At 45.0% G+C, this 20,692-nt stretch overlaps 1 protein-coding gene across 1 annotated transcript in view; it reads right to left on the reverse strand.

Moving 5' to 3' along the window:
* LOC142195057 (uncharacterized) overlaps positions 1-20,692 on the reverse strand; it is a 51,904-nt gene that overhangs the window by 18,031 nt on the left and 13,181 nt on the right. Inside the window, exons 7-8 of the mRNA XM_075264570.1 lie at positions 14,404-14,527; positions 1,522-1,758 (exon numbers count right to left, since the gene is read on the reverse strand). Of these exons, the coding sequence (XP_075120671.1) occupies positions 1,522-1,758; positions 14,404-14,527 (361 nt within the window). The remainder of the gene's footprint in view (positions 1-1,521; positions 1,759-14,403; positions 14,528-20,692) is intronic.

A 20,692-nucleotide genomic window follows, 5' to 3' on the forward strand; every position in this document is an offset into this window, starting at 1 on the left:
CTATGAGCCCTGACCTAAATCCTATTGAGCATCTTTAGAAGGAGCTGAAATATGGCGTCTGGAAAAGGCACCCTTCAAAGAGGGTGCAGAAGTCTCATTGACAGTTACAGGAATCGTTTGATTGCAGTGATTGCCTCAAAAGGTTGTGCAACAAAATATTAAGTTAAGGGAACCATCATTTCTGTCCAGGCTTGTTTCATGAGTTTTATTTATTCATTCATTCATTTTTAATTCTGTTGAAGCATGGTTCAAAAGCAATGTCTTGACTTTCATTTGTTCATTTTCATAGAATTTTTAATTATTATTACTTTTGTCAGATTCAAGTTATTTCTGTGACTATTGTGGGTTTATCTTTAATTAAATGAGGGGTACCAGTTTGAGCAGCAGTATATGATGAATGATTACTGCATATAGAAAACCACAGATACAATAATCACTTTTGGAAGATATTCCAGCTTTTTCAGCTGGCAGCTTGGTAAGGCACGTTCATACTGCGCCCCAAATTTTTCTGTAAATGTTGTCAATTTTCACTCCATTCAAAAAAAAAAAAAAAAAATTCTAGTTTTTTTTAGCTGCCAGAAAAGGCAGGTCTACCTTTATCATAATTTTCCATTTAATGTACTGCTGCCGATGCTTGCTGCTACTCCTAAATAGCTACTACCACTGTCACCATTCAGTGAGACATGTCCTATGACCCGATTCATCTTTGGATAGATCCCTAGGAGCTCTAAGAGTGCTCTATACCACCAAACAAATCTTGAGAAGTTTGTCCATCTCTACTCCCCATGTGCGATTTATGTCATGAAACGTTGCTTGCTTAAACAGAACAAAGAGAACAAAGTTCTATAACATTTTAAAAAGATTGTCTCCAGATATATTCTTCCTCCATTGGAGAGCTGATAAACCTGGTAAATTATCTGCCTCATATCTCGGCCTTTTATCCAGTTGAAATTCCAGCAGTCACAACTGTTTTAGGAACACGGTCCTATACTTTCTGCCAAACTATTCTTGGCGCTTATGTTCATATGTTATGGACCTTTTCCTAATTAGAATATGGCAGCTGTCTTACACTAGGTTCACACTAGTGTTCGGGTGTCTGGTTTAAAAATCGGTTACCCGTGGAAAGCCGTGGATCCCATAGATTATAATAGGGTCCGTAGGGTTTCTGTCCAAAATCACCAGAGAGAAAAGTCCTGCTTACAAATTTTAGACAGAAAGGGGAACAGAGTCTCCAAATGGTCACCCAACAATAGTGTGATCGCAGCCTTAATGTATATTTTATGCCATACAACGTTTTTGTATTCCCCTAACGCCACACTACTTGTTTGTTTATTTTACATAGAATAAAAATAAATAAAAAAAAACCTTTAAAAATGCTGTTGTGTTCATGCTTTCTATGTAACAATATTTTGCTTTGCTTTGATATTGAAATATTGCAAAACAAAATCAATGTTCTTTTCTCTGGCATCAAAGAAAAGCAGCCATAATGAAACATATTTTAAACAATAGGGTTAAATTTACCTGTTGAACTTGTATTGTACTTTAAACTTGCTGAGATGTTGCCAGCACTCTTCAGACACCAGGTCTACACCCACATATAGTTGCTCTTTTCCAGGCAAGTGTCCCACTTTATAAACTACCCCAGTGCCAACTTTCCCAGAGGGCAAAAGAATTTTTACTCTGCTCCCAATGTTCAGATCAAGAGGTGAGCGAGGAACAAATACACGGAAATGTTTAGAAGCCTTCTGGGCATTGGTACTGCAATTAAAATAATTGACAATTTTGAAACTTAGCAATATTTAGCAATGGTGCATGATACAAAAATTAATTCATATAACACTAGGTCCACACTAACGTTTGGGTCTCCGTTGGTCAAGTCCAAATGGAGACCTGTCCGCTTAAAAAGTGGAAACCCGTAGACCCCATAATCGGGATTTTTTTACAGTAAGGTTAGGTTCACATCTGCAATGGTGTCCTAGCCGTACTGTTACCCCCCCCCCCCCAAAAAAAAGAAAAATAAAAAAAAATGCATATATCTGTGCCCAGATTCATTATAAGGGTAAATGCTAGCTTTGATACTTACATAAAAGTAAAAAATATACAAAATACAAACATGGTAGAAATACAAGGAATAATACTAGCCATGTAAACTATGGTCTATTATCTATGACAGTTTAAAGAGGACCTTTCACCACTTTTGGGCACATGCAGTGTTATATACTGCCGGGAAGCTGACAGTGCGCTGAGTTCAGCGCACTGTCGGCTTTCCCGATCCGTGCCCGGTGTAAAGAGCTTACGGTGCCGGTACCGCAGTGCTCTATGGTCAGAAGGGCGTTTCTGACCATTAGCCAGGAACGTCCTTCTGCCTCGCGGCGCCTATCGCGCTGTGCTGTGGAACAGGGAGGAACGCCCCCTCCCTCTGCTCACACAGCTCGTCCATAGACGAGCATTATCAGGGAGGGAGGGGGGAGTTCCTCCTGGCTCTCACTGTACAGCGCGATAGGTGCCGCGAGGCAGAAGGACGTCTCTGGCTAATGGTCAGAAATGCCCTTCTGACCATAGAGCACTACGGTACCAGCACCGTAAGCTCTTTACACCGGGCACGGATCGGGAAAGCCGACTGCGCTGAACTCAGCGCACTGTCAGCTTCCCGGCAGTATATAACACTGCATGTGCCCAAAAGTGGTGAAAGGTCCTCTTTAACTGCTAGGCATACATATTTGTCCTTACATGCCTGGTAAATCTCCACCCAATGCCCTTGTACAGCAGATACATACTGTGATACACACTCTGTCTTCTGTTCCTGACACGTCTCCTCCTCTCCAATCCTCTTATTACACAACACCAATGCAAAATGGCAGATGGACCAGTCGACTGCACATGCAACATTGCCATTTTGCAGTGGTCTTGTGTAAGAAGAGGAGTGAAGAGGAGGAAACGCATCAGGAGCAGAAGACAGAGGCGGCGTTGGATTGGATGACAACGCTTTGCTCTGAGCACATTGGAAACACCCCATGTGCTTTCTGATCACAATTAGCATAAAGAAGAAAAGAATAAAAATTCAAAAATAGCAGTGTGCACGTGCAAAATAAAGGTAAGGTAAAGGTAATAAAGGCTATTCCTGCGTGCTTTTAGTTTAAAAACTGTTTTTTAATGAAAGAATGCCTTTAAGATTAGGTTTCCATGTGCAAGTTTTGCATGCAGTTTCTAAAGGCAAAAAGTGGACTTACTTAAAATAAAAAGGACAATTAGACTGTCCTAAAGGGCTTGGTTCACACATTTATATATTTTGCTTATGTATTTTTCGACTACGTATTCCACTGAGCTTTACAGATACTTCCAATCATTCACTGTCTGAAATAGGGCTCACAATCTAAAATTCCTAACAGTATGTCTATGTAGTGTGGAAAGAAACCTGAGTACCCAGAAGAAACCCACACAAAACAGAGACATAAAAACTCCATGCAGAATTTATCCTTGGCTGGATTCAAAACCAGGACCTAAGCAATACAAGGCAACAGTCCTAACCACTGATCCACTGTGTTGATCACAATGTGGTTTTTTAACCCATTCACCCAGACATTTTTCAATTTTATTTTATTTTTTCACTCTCTCTTTTCAAAACCCATAAATTTTGAATTTTTCTGCTCAGAGTTGTATGGCACTTCACAATTATCTGCTACTTTGTGTCTATCACTTAAAGTCTCAATAAAATACATTTAAAGGTGTATTCCCACAAATATAATTATTTTAAAATGTGTAGATCGTTAAAAGTTAAATATTTTTGCAAATATAAGTAATTACATATTTTGTAGAGTTTTAAAGATTTCCTTTAAATATCTTGTGGTCACAGTGTGTTGTCTTGGATACGACCATGAATGTAGGAACTTTCTAAGGTCAGAAAATCAGCCATGATGTCCTTATAGTGGCCAGGATATGTTCTGATACATGTAGTGTCCCTGCCTGATAACCCAGCTACAATAAGAAAGTCATAGCTGGGTTCCTGACAAGTCCCAGACCATAGAAAGTTTCTGCATTTGTGGTCGTAACCATTGGCAACCGATCAAGACAATAGACTGTCACCGCTAAGATAGTTAGAGAAAATCTTTAAAACTTTGCAGAATTTTTAACTACTTATATTTGCAAAAATGTTTAACTTTTAATTATGTACAAATATATATAGGATTATGTTCATGGGAATACCCCTTTTAAGTTTGTGGTTGTAAGGTCAAAAACTGTGAAATAGGCCAAGAGGTATGAAGACTTTTGCAAGCCACTGTATCGGTCTTCATTTCCTGTGCACCAAAATTGTGTCTCAAATAAATCTTCAACTAAGTTTGAACTGTTTTAAACTGTGTATACTTTACACAAGAAATTCTGCAGCATATTCATACTTTTCTGTTTCAGAATTGTGTTGTAAAGTTAGATACTTTTACTCCACACCCATTCTGGTGCACATTCAAAATTGTTGAACCAGTTGTATTTTTCTGTTCTTTTTCTTTCCTAGCGCATGCTGTTCATAAATATGTCATAAACGCTATACACAATCATTTTTGGCACTAATATAAAGAGAGGAATGTTGTACTTCTATGTATATGTCCCGATGTGCAATGACTATGCATTTCAAGCTGTAAGCCAATGGCATTACAATTAGAGATGAGCGAACAGTGTTCTATCGAACTCATGTTCGATCGGATATTAGGCTGTTCGGCATGTTCGAATCGAATCGAACACCGCGTGGTAAAGTGCGCCATTACTCGATTCCCCTCCCACCTTCCCTGGCGCCTTTTTTGCTCCAATAACAGCGCAGGGTAGGTGGGACAGGAACTACGACACCGGTGACGTTGAAAAAAGTAGGAAAAACCCATTGGCTGCTGAAAACATGTGACCTCTAATTTAAAAGAACAGCGACGCCCAGCTTCGCGTCATTCTGAGCTTGCAATTCACCGGGGACGGAGGTTTCCGTCCAGCTAGCTAGGGCTTAGATTCTGGGTAGGCAGGGACAGGCTAGGATAGGAAGGAGAAGACAACCAACAGCTCTTGTAAGAGCTAAATTCCAGGGAGAAGCTTGTCAGTGTAACGTGGCACTGACGGGCTCAATCGCCGCAACCCAGCTTTCCGCGGATCCTGAATGGAATACACTGACAGTGTATTCCCGTATACCCGATATATACCCCCGATACTCGTTCCAACGGTGTGCCCCCCCACCTTCACCCCAGAAATACCCTGCAAGTCCCCTAGCAATAGAATTGGGGCTATATACACCCACTATTTTTGCTACTGCCATATAGTGCCATTGTCTCACTGGGAATTCAAAGAATATATTGGGCTTACATATAACTTCAATTCCAGGAAGAAGCTTGTCAGTGTAACGTGGCACTGACGGGCTCAATCGCCGCAACCCAGCTTTCCCAGGATCCTGAATGGAATACACTGACAGTGTATTCCCGTATACCCTATATATACCCCCGATACCCGTTCCAACGGTGTGCCCCCCCACCTTCACCCCAGAAATACCCTGCAAGAATATATTGGGGTTACAAATACCCTCATTTCTTGCTACTGGTATATAGTGCCATTGTCTCACTGGGAATTCAAAGAATATATTGGGGTTACAAATACCCTCATTTCTTGCTACTGCCATATATTGCCATTGTCTGACTGGGAATTCCAAGAATATATTGGGGTTACAAATACCCTCATTTCTTGTTACTGCCATATAGTGCCATTGTCTGACTGGGAATTCAAAGAATATATTGGGGTTACAAATACCTTCAAGTCCTGCCACTGACATATAGTGCCAGTTTCTGACTGGGAATTCAAAGAATATATTGGGGTTACAAATACCTTCAAGTCCTGCCACTGCCATATAGTGCCATTGTCTGACTGGGAATTCCAAGAATATATTGGGGTTACAAACACCCTCATTTCTTGCTACTGCCATATAGTGCCATTGTCTGACTGGGAATTCAAAGAATATATTGGGGTTACAAATACCCTCATTTCTTGCTACTGCCATATAGTGCCAGTTTCTGACTGGGAATTCAAAGAATATATTGGGGTTACAAATACCCTCATTTCTTGTTACTGCCATATAGTGCCATTGTCTGACTGGGAATTCCAAGAATATATTGGGGTTACAAATACCCTCATTTCTTGCTACTGCCATATAGTGCCAGTTTCTGACTGGGAATTCAAAGAATATATTGGGGTTACAAATACCCTCATTTCTTGCTACTGCCATAGAGTGCCATTGTCTGACTGGGAATTCCAAGAATATATTGGGGTTACAAATACCCTCATTTCTTGCTACTGCCATATAGTGCCATTGTCTGACTGGGAATTCAAAGAATATATTGGGGTTACAAATACCTTCAAGTCCTGCCACTGACATATAGTGCCAGTTTCTGACTGGGAATTCAAAGAATATATTGGGGTTACAAATACCTTCAAGTCCTGCCACTGACATATAGTGCCATTATCTGACTGGGAATTCCAAGAATATATTGGGGTTACAAATACTCTCATTTCTTGCTACTGCCATATAGTGCCAGTTTCTGACTGGGAATTCAAAGAATATATTGGGGTTACAAATACCCTAATTTCTTGCTACTGCCATATAGTGCCATTGTCTGACTGGGAATTCAAAGAATATATTGGGGTTACAAATACCTTCATTCCTTGCTACTGCCATATAGTGCCAGTTTCTGACTGGGAATTCAAAGAATATATTGGGGTTACAAATACCTTCAAGTCCTGCCACTGACATATAGTGCCAGTTTCTGACTGGGAATTCCAAGAATATATTGGGGTTACAAATACCCTCATTTCTTGCTACTGCCATATATTGCCATTATCTGACTGGGAATTCCAAGAATATATTGGGGTTACAAATACCCTCATTTCTTGCTACTGCCATATAGTGCCATTGTCTGACTGGGAATGCAAAGAATATATTGGGGTTACAAATACCTTCAAGTCCTGCCACTGCCATATAGTGCCAGTTTCTGACTGGGAATTCAAAGAATATATTGGGGTTACAAATACCTTCAAGTCCTGCCACTGACATATAGTGCCATTGTCTGACTGGGAATTCCAAGAATATATTGGGGTTACAAATACCCTCATTTCTTGCTACTGCCATATAGTGCCATTGTCTGACTGGGAATTCCAAGAATATATTGGGGTTACAAATACCCTCATTTCTTGTTACTGCCATATAGTGCCAGTTTCTGACTGGGAATTCAAAGAATATATTGGGGTTACAAATACCCTCATTTCTTGCTACTGCCATATAGTGCCAGTTTCTGACTGGGAATTCAAAGAATATATTGGGGTTACAAATACCCTCATTTCTTGCTACTGCCATATATTGTCATTGTCTGACTGGGAATTCCAAGAATATATTGGGGTTACAAATACCCTCATTTCTTGCTACTGCCATATAGTGCCATTGTCTGACTGGGAATTCAAAGAATATATTGGGGTTACAAATACCCTCATTTCTTGCTACTGCCATATAGTGCCATTGTCTGACTGGGAATTCAAAGAATATATTGGGGTTACAAATACCTTCAAGTCCTGCCACTGACATATAGTGCCAGTTTCTGACTGGGAATTCAAAGAATATATTGGGGTTACAAATACCTTCAAGTCCTGCCACTGACATATAGTGCCATTGTCTGACTGGGAATTCCAAGAATATATTGGGGTTACAAATACCTTCAAGTCCTGCCACTGACATATAGTGCCATTGTCTGACTGGGAATTCCAAGAATATATTGGGGTTACAAATACCTTCAAGTCCTGCCACTGACATATAGTGCCATTGTCTGACTGGGAATTCCAAGAATATATTGGGGTTACAAATACCTTCAAGTCCTGCCACTGACATATAGTGCCATTGTCTGACTGGGAATTCCAAGAATATATTGGGGTTACAAATACCCTCATTTCTTGCTACTGCCATATAGTGCCATTGTCTGACTGGGAATTCCAAGAATATATTGGGGTTACAAATACCCTCATTTCTTGCTACTGCCATATAGTGCCAGTTTCTGACTGAGAATTCAAAGAATATATTGGGGTTACAAATACCCTCATTTCTTGCTACTGCCATATAGTGCCATTGTCTGACTGGGAATTCCAAGAATATATTGGGGTTACAAATACCTTCATTTCTTGCTACTGCCATATAGTGCCAGTTTCTGATTGGGAATTCAAAGAATATATTGGGGTTACAAATACCTTCAAGTCCTGCCACTGACATATAGTGCCAGTTTCTGACTGGGAATTCCAAGAATATATTGGGGTTACAAATACCCTCATTTCTTGCTACTGCCATATAGTGCCATTGTCTGACTTGGAATTCCAAGAATATATTGGGGTTACAAATACCCTCATTTCTTGCTACTGCCATATAGTGCCAGTTTCTGACTGAGAATTCAAAATGCGCAAGGCTCCGGGAAAGGGACATGGACGAGGCCGTGGGCGAGGTCGGGGGAATGGTTCTGGGGAGCAAGGTAGCAGTGAAGCCACAGGGCGTCCCGTGCCTACTCCTGTGGGGCAGCAAGCATTGAGCCGCTCCACAGTGCATGGGTTGCTTGCCACATTAACTAAACTGCAGGGTACAAACCTTAGTAGGCCCGAGAACCAGGAACAGGTCTTGCAATGGCTGTCGGATAACGCTTACAGCACATTGTCCAGCAGCCAGTCAGGCTCTGCCTCCTCTCCTCCTATTACCCAACAGTCTTGTCCTCCTTCCTCCCAAAATTCCCAAGCTTCACAGAACAATAACCCCAACTGTCCCTGCTCCCCAGAGCTGTTCTCCGCTCCTTTCATTGTCCCTCAACCTGCCCCTCCATTTCGCGATTCCACGGACCTAACAGAGGAGCATCTGTGTCCAGATGCTCAAACACTAGAGTCTCCTCCATCTCCGTTCGATTTGGTGGTGGATGACCAGCAACCGACCCTCATCGATGACGATGTGACGCAGTTGCCATCAGGGCATCCAGTTGACATGCGCATTGTGCGGGAGGAGGAGATGAGACAGGAGTTGAAAGAGGAAGTGGTGGATGATGAGGACACTGACCCGACCTGGACAGGGGGGATGTCAAGCGGGGAAAGTAGTGTGGATGTTGAGGCAGGTGCAGCACCAAAAAGGGTAGCTAGAGGCAGAGGTCAGCAGCTTAGGCAAAGCCAGGCCACACCCGGAATCTCCCAAGATGTTCCAGTTCGTACCCAGCCCCGAAAAACTCCCACCTCGAGGGCACGTTTCTCGAAGGTGTGGAGTTTTTTCAAGGAATGTGCCGAGGACAGATATAGTGTTGTCTGCACAATTTGCCTCTCAAAATTGATTAGGGGCTCTGAGAAGAGCAACCTGTCCACCACTTCAATGCGCCGTCATTTGGAATCCAAGCACTGGAATCATTGGCAGGCAGCAACGGCAGGACAAAGGCCGCCTGCCGTTCACGCCACTGCCTCTGCCTCTGCCACTGCTCACTGTGCTGGCGATGCACTCCAGAGGACGAGCCAGGACACCACTTCATCTGCCTCCGCCACTTTGATGACTTCTTCATCATCCTCCCCTGTTCCTGTCTTATCTCCTTCTCCTGCACCATCAAAGGCACCATCAGGCGCTTCTTTACAACAACCCACCATCTCTCAGACATTGGAGCGGCGGCAGAAATACACCGCTAACCACCCACACGCGCAAGCCTTGAACGCCAACATCGCTAAACTGCTGGCCCAGGAGATGTTGGCGTTCCGGCTTGTTGAAACTCCCGCCTTCCTGGACCTGATGGCAACTGCGGCACCTCGCTATGCCGTCCCTAGCCGTCACTACTTCTCCCGGTGTGCCGTCCCCGCCTTGCACCAGCACGTGTCACTCAACATCAGGCGGGCCCTTAGTTCCGCGCTTTGCACAAAGGTCCACTTGACCACCGACGCGTGGACAAGTGCATGCGGACAGGGACGCTACATTTCACTGACGGCACACTGGGTGAATGTAGTTGAGGCTGGGACAGCTTCCCAAACTGGCTCAGTGTACCTCGTCTCCCCGCCTAACATTCCTGGCAGGGACACGAGAAGAACACCCCCCTCCTCCTCCTCCTCCACCGCCTCCTCCTCCACCACCGCCTCCTCCTCCGCTGTTAGATTGACCCCAGCTACGAGTTGGAAACGCTGCAGCACTGGCGTTGGTAGACATCAGCAGGCCGTGCTGAAGCTGATCAGCTTGGGGGACAGACAGCACACTGCCTCCGAGGTGAGGGATGCCCTCCTCGATGAGACGGCAATATGGTTTGAGCCGCTGCACCTGGGCCCAGGCATGGTCGTTTGTGATAACGGCCGGAACCTGGTAGCAGCTCTGGAGCTTGCCGGACTCCAACATGTTCCATGCCTGGCCCACGTCTTCAACCTAGTGGTGCAACGTTTCCTAAAGAGCTACCCCAATGTTCCAGAGCTACTGGTGAAAGTGCGGCGCATGTGCGCCCACTTTCGCAAGTCGACAGTAGCCGCTGCTAGCTTAAAATCTCTCCAGCAACGCCTGCATGTGCCACAACACCGGCTTTTGTGCGACGTCCCCACACGCTGGAACTCAACGTTTCAGATGTTGAATAGAGTGGTTGAGCAGAAGAGACCTTTGATGGAATACCAGCTACAAAACCCTAGGGTGCCACAAAGTCAGCTGCCTCAGTTTCTCATCCATGAGTGGCCATGGATGAGAGACCTTTGTGACATCCTACGAGTGTTTGAGGAGTCCATAAGGAGGGTGAGCTCTGAGGATGCGATGGTGAGCCTTACAATCCCGCTCTTGTGTGTTCTGAGAGAATCCCTGATTGACATCAGGGATAACTCAGATCACACAGAGGAGTCAGGGATAGCATCCGATCCGTCACAGCTGGAGAGTAGGTCCACACATCTGTCCGCTTCATCGCGTTTAATGGAGGAGGAGGAGGAGGAGGAGGAATAAGAGTTGTCCGATGATGTGATGGTGATACAGGAGGCTTCCGGGCAACTTCGAATCGTCCCATTGTTGCAGCGCGGATGGGTAGACATAGAGGATGAGGAGGAAATGGAGATTGAACTTTCCGGTGGGGCCAGAGGAGTCATGCCAACTAACACTGTGGCAGACATGGCTGAGTTCATGTTGGGGTGCTTTACAACCGACAAGCGTATTGTCAAAATCATGGAGGACAACCAGTACTGGATCTTTGCTATCCTTGACCCCCGGTATAAAAACAACATCTCCTCTTTTATTCCGGTAGAGGGGAGGGCCAATCGCATCAATGCTTGCCACAAGCAATTGGTGCAGAATATGATGGAGATGTTTCCAGCATGTGACGTTGGCGGCAGGGAGGGCAGTTCCTCCAGTAGGCGACCAAGTTCTCACCGGTCCACACAAACGAGGGGCACACTGTCTAAGGTCTGGGACACCTTGATGGCACCCCCTCGCCAAAGTGCCGCCACGGAGGGTCCTAGTGTCACCAGGTGTGAGAAGTATAGGCGCATGTTGCGGGAATACCTTTCCGACCACAGCCCTGTCCTCTCCGATCCCTCTGCGCCCTACACGTATTGGGTGTCGAAGTTGGACCTGTGGCTTGAACTTGCCCTATATGCCTTGGAGGTGCTGTCCTGTCCTGCCGCCAGCGTCCTATCTGAGAGGGTGTTCAGTGCAGCCGGTGGCATCATCACTGACAAGCGCACCCGTCTGTCAGCTGAGAGTGCCGACCGGCTCACTTTGATAAAAATGAACCACCACTGGATAGAGCCTTCATTTTCGTGCCCACCTGTGTAAAGCACCCCAACATGAAACTCCATGTCTGTGCTCAACCTCTCCAATTCCTCCGCATCCTCATACTCATCCACCATAAGCGTTGCACAATTCTGCTAATACTAGGCTCCCTCCACCCTGATTTCCCCCAACTCTACTGGTTAGAGGCTCCCTCCACCCTGATTTCCCCCAACTCTGCTGGTTAGAGGCTCCCTCCACCCTGATTTCCCACAACTCTTCTGGTTAGAGGCTCCCTCCACCCTGATTTCCCACAACTCTGCTGGTTAGAGGCTCCCTCCACCCTGATTTCCCCCAACTCTGCTGGTTAGAGGCTCCCTCCACCCTGATTTCCCACAACTTTGCTGGTTAGAGGCTCCCTCCACCCTGATTTCCCACAACTCTGCTGGTTAGCGGCTCCCTCCACCATGAATTGGTCCAAACTGGGCTGGTTAGAGGCTCCCTCCACCATGAATTTCCCAAAACTTGGCTGTTTAGAGGCTCCCTCCACCATGAATTGGTCCAAACTGGGCTGGTTAGAGGCTCCCTCCACCATGAATTGGTCCAAACTGGGCTGGTTAGAGGCTCCCTCCACCATGAATTTCCCAAAACTTGGCTGTTTAGAGGCTCCCTCCACCATGAATTGGTCCAAACTGGGCTGGTTAGAGGCTCCCTCCACCATGAATTGGTCCAAACTGGGCTGGTTAGAGGCTCCCTCCACCATGAATTTCCCAAAACTTGGCTGTTTAGAGGCTCCCTCCACCATGAATTGGTCCAAACTGGGCTGGTTAGAGGCTCCCTCCACCATGAATTGGTCCAAACTGGGCTGGTTAGAGGCTCCCTCCACCATGAATTTCCCAAAACTTGGCTGTTTAGAGGCTCCCTCCACCATGAATTGGTCCAAACTGGGCTGGTTAGAGGCTCCCTCCACCATGAATTGGTCCAAACTGGGCTGGTTAGAGGCTCCCTCCACCATGAATTGGTCCAAACTGGGCTGGTTAGAGGCTCCCTCCACCATGAATTGGTCCAAACTGGGCTGGATAGAGGCTCCCTCCACCATGAATTGGTCCAAACTGGGCTGGTTAGAGGCTCCCTCCACCATGAATTTGGCCAAACTGTGGTTTTTAGAGGCTCCCTCCACCATGAATTTGGCCAAACTGTGGTTTTTAGAGGCTCCCTCCACCATGAATTGGTCCAAACTGGGGTTTTTAGAGGCTCCTTCCACCATGAATTTGGCCAAACTGTGGTTTTTAGAGGCTCCCTCCACCATGAATTTGGCCAAACTGGGGTTTTTAGAGGCTCCCTCCACCATGAATTTGGCCAAACTGGGGTTTTTAGAGGCTCCCTCCACCATGAATTGGTCCAAACTGGGGTTTTTAGAGGCTCCCTCCACCATGAATTTCCCAAAACTTGGCTGTTTAGAGGCTCCCTCCACCATGAATTGGTCCAAACTGGGCTGGTTAGAGGCTCCCTCCACCATGAATTTGGCCAAACTGTGGTTTTTAGAGGCTCCCTCCACCATGAATTTGCCCAAACTGGGCTGTTTAGAGGCTCCCTCCACCATGAATTTGCCCAAACTCTGCTGGTTAGAGGCTCAATCCACCCTGATTTTCAAAACAAATGTTGGTGCCAACCTCAACTTACTACAAGGGCCAAATTCACTGCTGGTGACAAGCTCTCCTCACTGCAAGTGCCAAATACACGTTTCAAGGTGTTTTCCTACTGTCTGAGAGGTGGTATTGAGTGTGTAAAGTGTGTAGTTGTTAGGCTGTGATTTTGGGGTAATAGAGGGTCTTTGGTGTGTTAGATGCCCCCAGACATGCTTCCCCTGCTGTCCCAGTTGTATTCCAGAGGTGTTGGCATCATTTCCTGGGGTGTCATAGTGGACTTGGTGACCCTCCAGACACGGATTTGGGTTTCCCCCTTAACGAGTATCTGTTCCCCATAGACTATAATGGGGTTCGAAACCCGTTCGAACACACGAACAGTGAGCGGCTGTTCGAATCGAATTTCGAACCTCGAACATTTTAGTGTTCGCTCATCTCTAATTACAATCAATAAGGATGGGTGAACCTCTGAAGATTTGTTTTGTCCAGTGTTCAGATGAGGCAATCCTCAGGTTTGGTTCGATCTAAACTTGTTCTGATAGAAACAGACGTGAAATTATTATACTCTGGTGTCTCTTAACGCCCATAGGAAGTGTAATAAAATAAAAAGCATTTATACTCCCCTTTCTTCACCTCTTTTGGGCCTTCTTGCAGGGTCCAGCGGTATCTCAGAAGAGCCCCAGAGCCAGTGTTTGACATCATGACGCTTGACGTGCCCATGTCGCCACTGAGGTATCTGATTGGGTCTCAGTGGCAACATGGCCATGCCAAGCATCATGGCGTCAGATGCCGGCTCTGGTTCTCTTCTGGAGTCTGAAGCAACCTCAGAGTATAATAATTTACCGTAAATAACGTCAGGGTGGGCACTTTTGTTTGTTTAAGATGAATACCAAATTGTTTGGTATTGGTAAAAAAAACATACAATTTGGAATATTCTGGACAAATCTGGCTTGTTGTGTGCTGATTCACCCAACACTTAGACAATAAAAAAATTACAATACTCTACACATCTATTGGTTAATTTACCTGTCAATATAGGAGACAGAGGAATATGCTGTAGATAAATGAGAGTATTTGTCAGAAGGACCTTCAAGGCTGTTATCATTGTGGTGTGACCAGCTCCTGCCATCTGCAGATTTTACCTGCTCACCTAGATGAATAATAGATATACACATTCACAAATGCTGAACATTAATTACTTTACTACAAAGTCATATATACTCTAGGGTAGGTGAAAACTGGAAGATACACTTATAAGTGATTTTATATTTTTTTCATGTCTTTTTACAGTGGAAAGAATGCATTTGCATATTTATATATTAACAATGGTATTTATATATTTCCAGAGACATCACATTTACAGCTGATTTCCCCGAAAATAAGATACCCCCCCCCATCCTGGACCACCTACAACCTGCAGTCATGCCGGCGCTTCGCTAAGGAAGCATCGGCATGACTGCTGATTGTCCCCCGCTCCATCCGCTGCATAAGACATCCCCCCAAAATAAGACAGGTCATATATTTCGGAAGAGAATTTAATATAAGACACTGTCTTATTTTCGGGGAAACAGGGTATATGCCTATGGTCAGTTTAACACATTTTTCACTAGAAATAAGGCAAACTACAAAGTATCAATAAGCACAATCTCTAAAATGGGTTAATAATGGTATCTTGGACAGCAAATGTTCATATTAAAGGGGCTCGCTCTATCATTGGGAAAAGTGATTTTTAGATAAGCACATTCTTACATAGCCTTTAGAAATGCTATTTCACACCTACCGTTTTTATTAATATGCTAATAAGCTTTGGTCCGTGCACTTGAAGTTTCTGTCTGCTCTATGTGTATGCACAGCAGAGAAGAGTCATCAGCACAGCAGCCTCTGCTATACATACACAGAGCAGACTGTGATCACAGACACTTCCGATGCGCGGACCGAAGCTCATTAGAATATGAATAAAAACGGACTTATACAAAATCTACTGAGGCAATTTACATACTAAAGGTAGGTGTGAAATAGTCTTTCTAAAGGCTATGCAAGGGTGTGCTTATCTAAAAACGACATTTCCCAACGATAGAGCCCCTTTAATATTCGAAAACTATAACATGCCTGCAGTTAGCTAAAGCCCAGAGTTTTGTTGTGCATAAATAAACCCATTAACAAAAGCATTGTAGTAGAATGACAAGTGAAACATAATACACTGTCTACCAATAAGTATTTGGACAGCTGTGGTAGAATAGAAAAAACATATTTATTCATATTCAATAGTTGGTATACCCAGCAGATGCTTCCTTACGGATGGTATTGAGTGACACAATACTCGCGAATGCCTGTTGAACCTCCTGGTGTATGTCAGCCATCGGTTGGGTGTGGTTATTCCGAATTTCTCTGGCCAGCACCTGTCGGTCTCTATCTCCCAGTTTCGGGGGTCTGCCGACTCGGGGCACATTCTGACAATCACCGTTCACCTTCCACTTCGTAATCACATAGGCCACTGTCGATATTGGGTAGTTCAGTTCACTTGCTATGTCCCTTAAGGATCGATCATTTCTGTGATACCCCACAATTACCCTTTTCTCAAAATCGTACAACTATGCACTTCGTGGCATCTTTCATGTGACAAATGCCAGTTCACTAATGCCAATGCTGTTTCCTATTTAGTGGCGGAAGGTGTGATGTACATTACAACTGGAGATATCTTCATTTGCATGGGTGTCCAAATACTTATTGGTAGACAGTGTAAGAAATAAATAACTCCAGGAAACTCACCGTGTACCAATCCCTACAAAGGGACTACACCATGGCCACCTACCTGGAGAGAATACACCACCCCAAGCACAGACAGACCCTGAGCCGGTACAGACTGAGCGCCCACAACCTAGAGATAGAGACGGGGCGATACAGGCAGACGTACAAGCCACGGGAGAACAGACTGTGCCAGCACTGTGACCAGGGGACCCTAGAAGACGAGACCCACTTCCTGCTACACTGCACCAAATACTCAGCTGTGAGGGCCGTCTACTACCAAAGACTCTCTGCCCACATCCCAGACTTCATATCTGCAGACGAGAATAGGAAACTCTACATCCTACTGGGAGAAGAAGAGGCCACTGTGGAGATCGCTGCCCAATACGTGTCCAGCTGTCACCAAATAAGAGGAAGATGAGACTCCACGGACTGTTATATTTATCCCAATACACCCGCCCCACCCCCACCTCCCCATATAGCAGTCACCAACGAAGAGGAAGATGAGACTCCACGGACTGTTATACCCCAAACCAACCGCCCCGCGCCCCACCCCACCTCCCCATATAACGGTCACCAACGAAGAGGAAGATGAGACTCCATGGACTGATACCCCAAACCACCCACCCCACCCCCACCACTCACCCACCCGAGTCCAACTCCCCCCCACACACACACACACACTTTACTAGCTTTGGCAATGCCAAATATCTATTCGGACGTGCCAATAAAGCTTTTTTGATTTGATTTGTATGATGTCAAAGTAATGGCCATGGACAACACTGCCTGCTAAATCTCCTCACAGTATCGAGGTAGGACATATTACCCGCAACAGGAGCACATATGGCAAATGTCAATATTTCTAAAGGTTCATGATAAAGCAGCAATAATAGGAGCAGACTTGTTCTGTTCTAGTTCTATACTTAATAAACTAATGCTATTTAAATATTGCAGTCAGATTCTGCTAAGCAGATCCTATCTAATTGAAGATAACAATAGCTTGAATTCAATGGTACACTAAGTCAAAGTTCTTTCCTTTCATGCCTCATTACATAAAGAGCAATATCAATATAAAACAAATAATAATGTCCAATATACACAAGAAACAGAGATTTCTAGTGTTAACCTTTTCAACCTCTGAACAGTATCTCAAGCTGAGTAAAGCTAGGTTTAGATCTGTGCTGCAGAAACCACCGAATATCAGCAGACAAAAAAGTACTGCACAATATTATAGTATATGGGGGGCAACACAGGGGCTCAGTGGTTAGCACTGTAGTCTTGCAGCGCTGAAGTCCTGGGTTCGAATCCCGCCAGGAACAACATTTGCAAGGAGTTTGTATGTTCTCCCCGTGTTTGCGTGGATTTCCTCCCATTCTACAAAGACATACTGATAGGAAGAAAAATGTACATTGTGATCCCTATATGGGGCTTACAATCTACATTATATATATATATATATATATATATATATATATATATATATATATATATTATAGTATATGGAGTCTGTGGGTAACCACTGTCTTAGCGATCCAGCGCTCTATCTTCTGGAGCGAACCTGAACAACAGAGAGCCCAATGCAAGCATGACCCTAGTCTAAGGTCTAGGAAAGTTGACGTTATCTACTAACACCCCATTAGATATATTATACATATCAGAGAGCGGATAATGATTTCTGCCTTCAAAACATATACTCTTTAGCTGTCTACAGTTTTATGTGCACATAAAGGGTGACAGTGGTAGAAATAGAAGTTCATTTACAGTATCTAATGATGCAAAGTGTGCAGGTAAGTAAGAGGGTCAGTTTAGTGTGGGGACATAGAACTACCCCCTTCCAGGAAATTATTTAGGGGTATAGTGAGCACATTGACCATGCAGCTGTTTCACAGATTTCATTAACACCAGGACATGAAAATGACCCAATGCCTTTAAGTGGCTTCTGAAAGTTGTAGTGTATGTTGGTCTGTTGATGTGTTCCTATGGCAGTTCAGGGTAGGATCTATTGTCTGCCTAAAGCTAGCCATATAAATTAAACGTTAGGCCAGTTGCAGACGACCATGGCCATGTTCAGTGTGCTATCTGTGTATTTCCCAGATAGCACACTGACCCATACTTTTTTATGGGCTCGTACATGCAACGGGAATTTCATGGTTCCATGTGCAGGCTGACAATCCGGGCCGCAAAATTTAGAACAGTTCCTATTCCTGTCCTATTTTGCGGCCCTTGCTTACGTAGCGCCTATTCATTTAATGAATCGAGCCGCAGAAGCACGGCCTGTGCACGTGCGGCACAAGGGGAACATCCCCATGTGCCTCCCAGGCCTTTAATTCCCGTCAGGCCGGTTGTACATGGTCATCTGCAACTGGCCTTAGACCAGGGGTCCTCAAACTTTTTAAACAGTGAGCCAGAGGCAGAGCAGGTCGCACAGACATCGGGAGCGGTGCCCTCCAATAAATAAAGTGAAGTGCGCTCCATGGCCTGGCCCGAGCTCCCCAGGAGCTTCATTATAAATGCACGCCTGCTGGCGTTGTCGGCGGGACCAGACAGAAATGCTTGGTGGGCCGCATGTGGCCCTCGGGCCGCAGTTTGAGGACCCCTGCCTTAGACTGACATCGCTTCTGTGAAATTAACTGTGGTTGGTTAGTTGTACAACCAAGTATCCCAAACACATGAACAACCATGAACCTTTTGACGAGAGTTCAACTATCCCAAACATTTGGGAAATTACCAGATACAGGTCTTTCAATGGTGTGTTATGTCATATCCCAAGAGTTTCATGTGATATTTGTTTTGTATCACTTGCGTTGTCTGAACTGTTGTGTATTGTCTTATCTCCTGTCTGCCACACCAGGAACTGAGCACAAAGGGGTGGGATAATTGAATATGTATCCTTTGGCCTTAGCTGAATGGGACTGGTCCCCTTCAGAGGACCACTTGTGGAGATATATCTTTTTGTGCCAGGCTTATGCCAGGTTGGCTAGAAACATCCACTGCATGGCTCATTTCCTTCTCTAGTCTTGGGGAGACTGGAGCTTGTCTATCTAGTCCCCCCACTCAGGGATATAAGAAGGGGTAGGGGAGAGAGTTGATGATTCAGATACTTCTGGAGTTAAGATCAGCACCCAAGGGGAGACTGTGAGAGATAGCTCTACCTGAAGGGCGGCAATGTTGAGGCCAGCACCTGAAGGTAGGCAGACAGCAGATCCCCTGTCCTGAGAGAGATTGAAGGAGGAATTGTGCCTGTTTATGCTTGAGGAGTAGTTGTTGCAGCCTTACTCTCCTGAGAGAGTGACCAGGAGAGTCATTGGACTGCTATTTATCCCCTGTTCAACCCCCTAGTGGACCGTTTTTGGATACAGACTGGGTCTTGGTATGGATAGTGTTTGGTACTACTTGGCATGCTACCTTATATTCGTATCTGGAATTGTTGTGCTTCTATACCCTCCCTCACTCAGTTGATTCATGTTGCCATTTTGAAAGAACATTGTGACAAACACTAATAGCAGACAGTCCTATATCTATGACCAGCTTAAAGGGATCCTATTATTGGATACCCTTTTTTTCTGGCTAATATGTAGGAATAGCCTTTCAGTCTTCTAGGCATGCACAGTCAGGCAGAGTCCACTGCGCATGCGCCACGGCCACAAGAAAATGGCCGCTTACACCAGCTTACTGCAAGCAAAATCTGCACTTATCTGCACTCCAAAAGTCACATAGTGCTCCTTCACCTCTGCACCCTGCTGTGTGCCCAAACTGCAGTTTATGCCCACACTGCAGTTTATGACACTGGTGTACCCAGGATAACCAATGTCATATTTAGGAATAAACTGTTGATTGGGCTCACAATGGGGCATGGAAGGGAAGAAGAGCTATTTGAATTTTGAAACCTGCAAACCCCAAATTCTGCCAAAAATTGTCAAAGAGAAAAGTCCTCCTTGCAGGATTTTTCTCTGCATATTTCAAGCGGAATCAGGGGGTGGAGGTCACCCAACCCTAGTATGACCTAAATTGAGGCGACCTGAAGCGACTGCTTCAGGCGGCGCTATGCCAGGGCTCCGGGGAGGGCAGCATTTTTGCTTACCTAAGCCAGTCCAGGACAAGCTGTCCTGGACTGGCTTAGCGCCACCGTCACCGAGCGGTGGATTGGGGAGGCCACTGGAGCAGAGAGCAGGTCCTCTCTGTGCCTGCTCTCTGCCTGCTAACGCTGCTCCGCCACGCCCCCTTCGCTCCACCCTTCCCCCCTTCCGGCTTTCTGTAGTCTGCCTCGGGCGGCAAAAAAGGCAGGTTCACCCCTGCATGTGAGGCTGTGAAGAACCTGTCATCGGCATTCACTGTGAAAAGAGAGAAATCCAACTCCCCCTCACCGCACTGTCCTTCTGCTATTAGGGACATATTCCTCTAGTAACAAAGCAGTCAATTGTAAATTAAATAGAAGAGAGACACCTAGTGGCAGGAACTGTAGAGAGGTTTTTCAGGAAAGAGCAACAACATTTTTAAATGATTAAATGTTGGTTCAGAATCACATCCTCTATGAAATGAGACTAAGTTATCTGAAAAGTTAGGGACCATT

The sequence above is a fragment of the Leptodactylus fuscus genome, chromosome 2 (genome assembly GCF_031893055.1).
Source record: "Leptodactylus fuscus isolate aLepFus1 chromosome 2, aLepFus1.hap2, whole genome shotgun sequence".
Classification (NCBI taxonomy): domain Eukaryota; kingdom Metazoa; phylum Chordata; class Amphibia; order Anura; family Leptodactylidae; genus Leptodactylus; species Leptodactylus fuscus.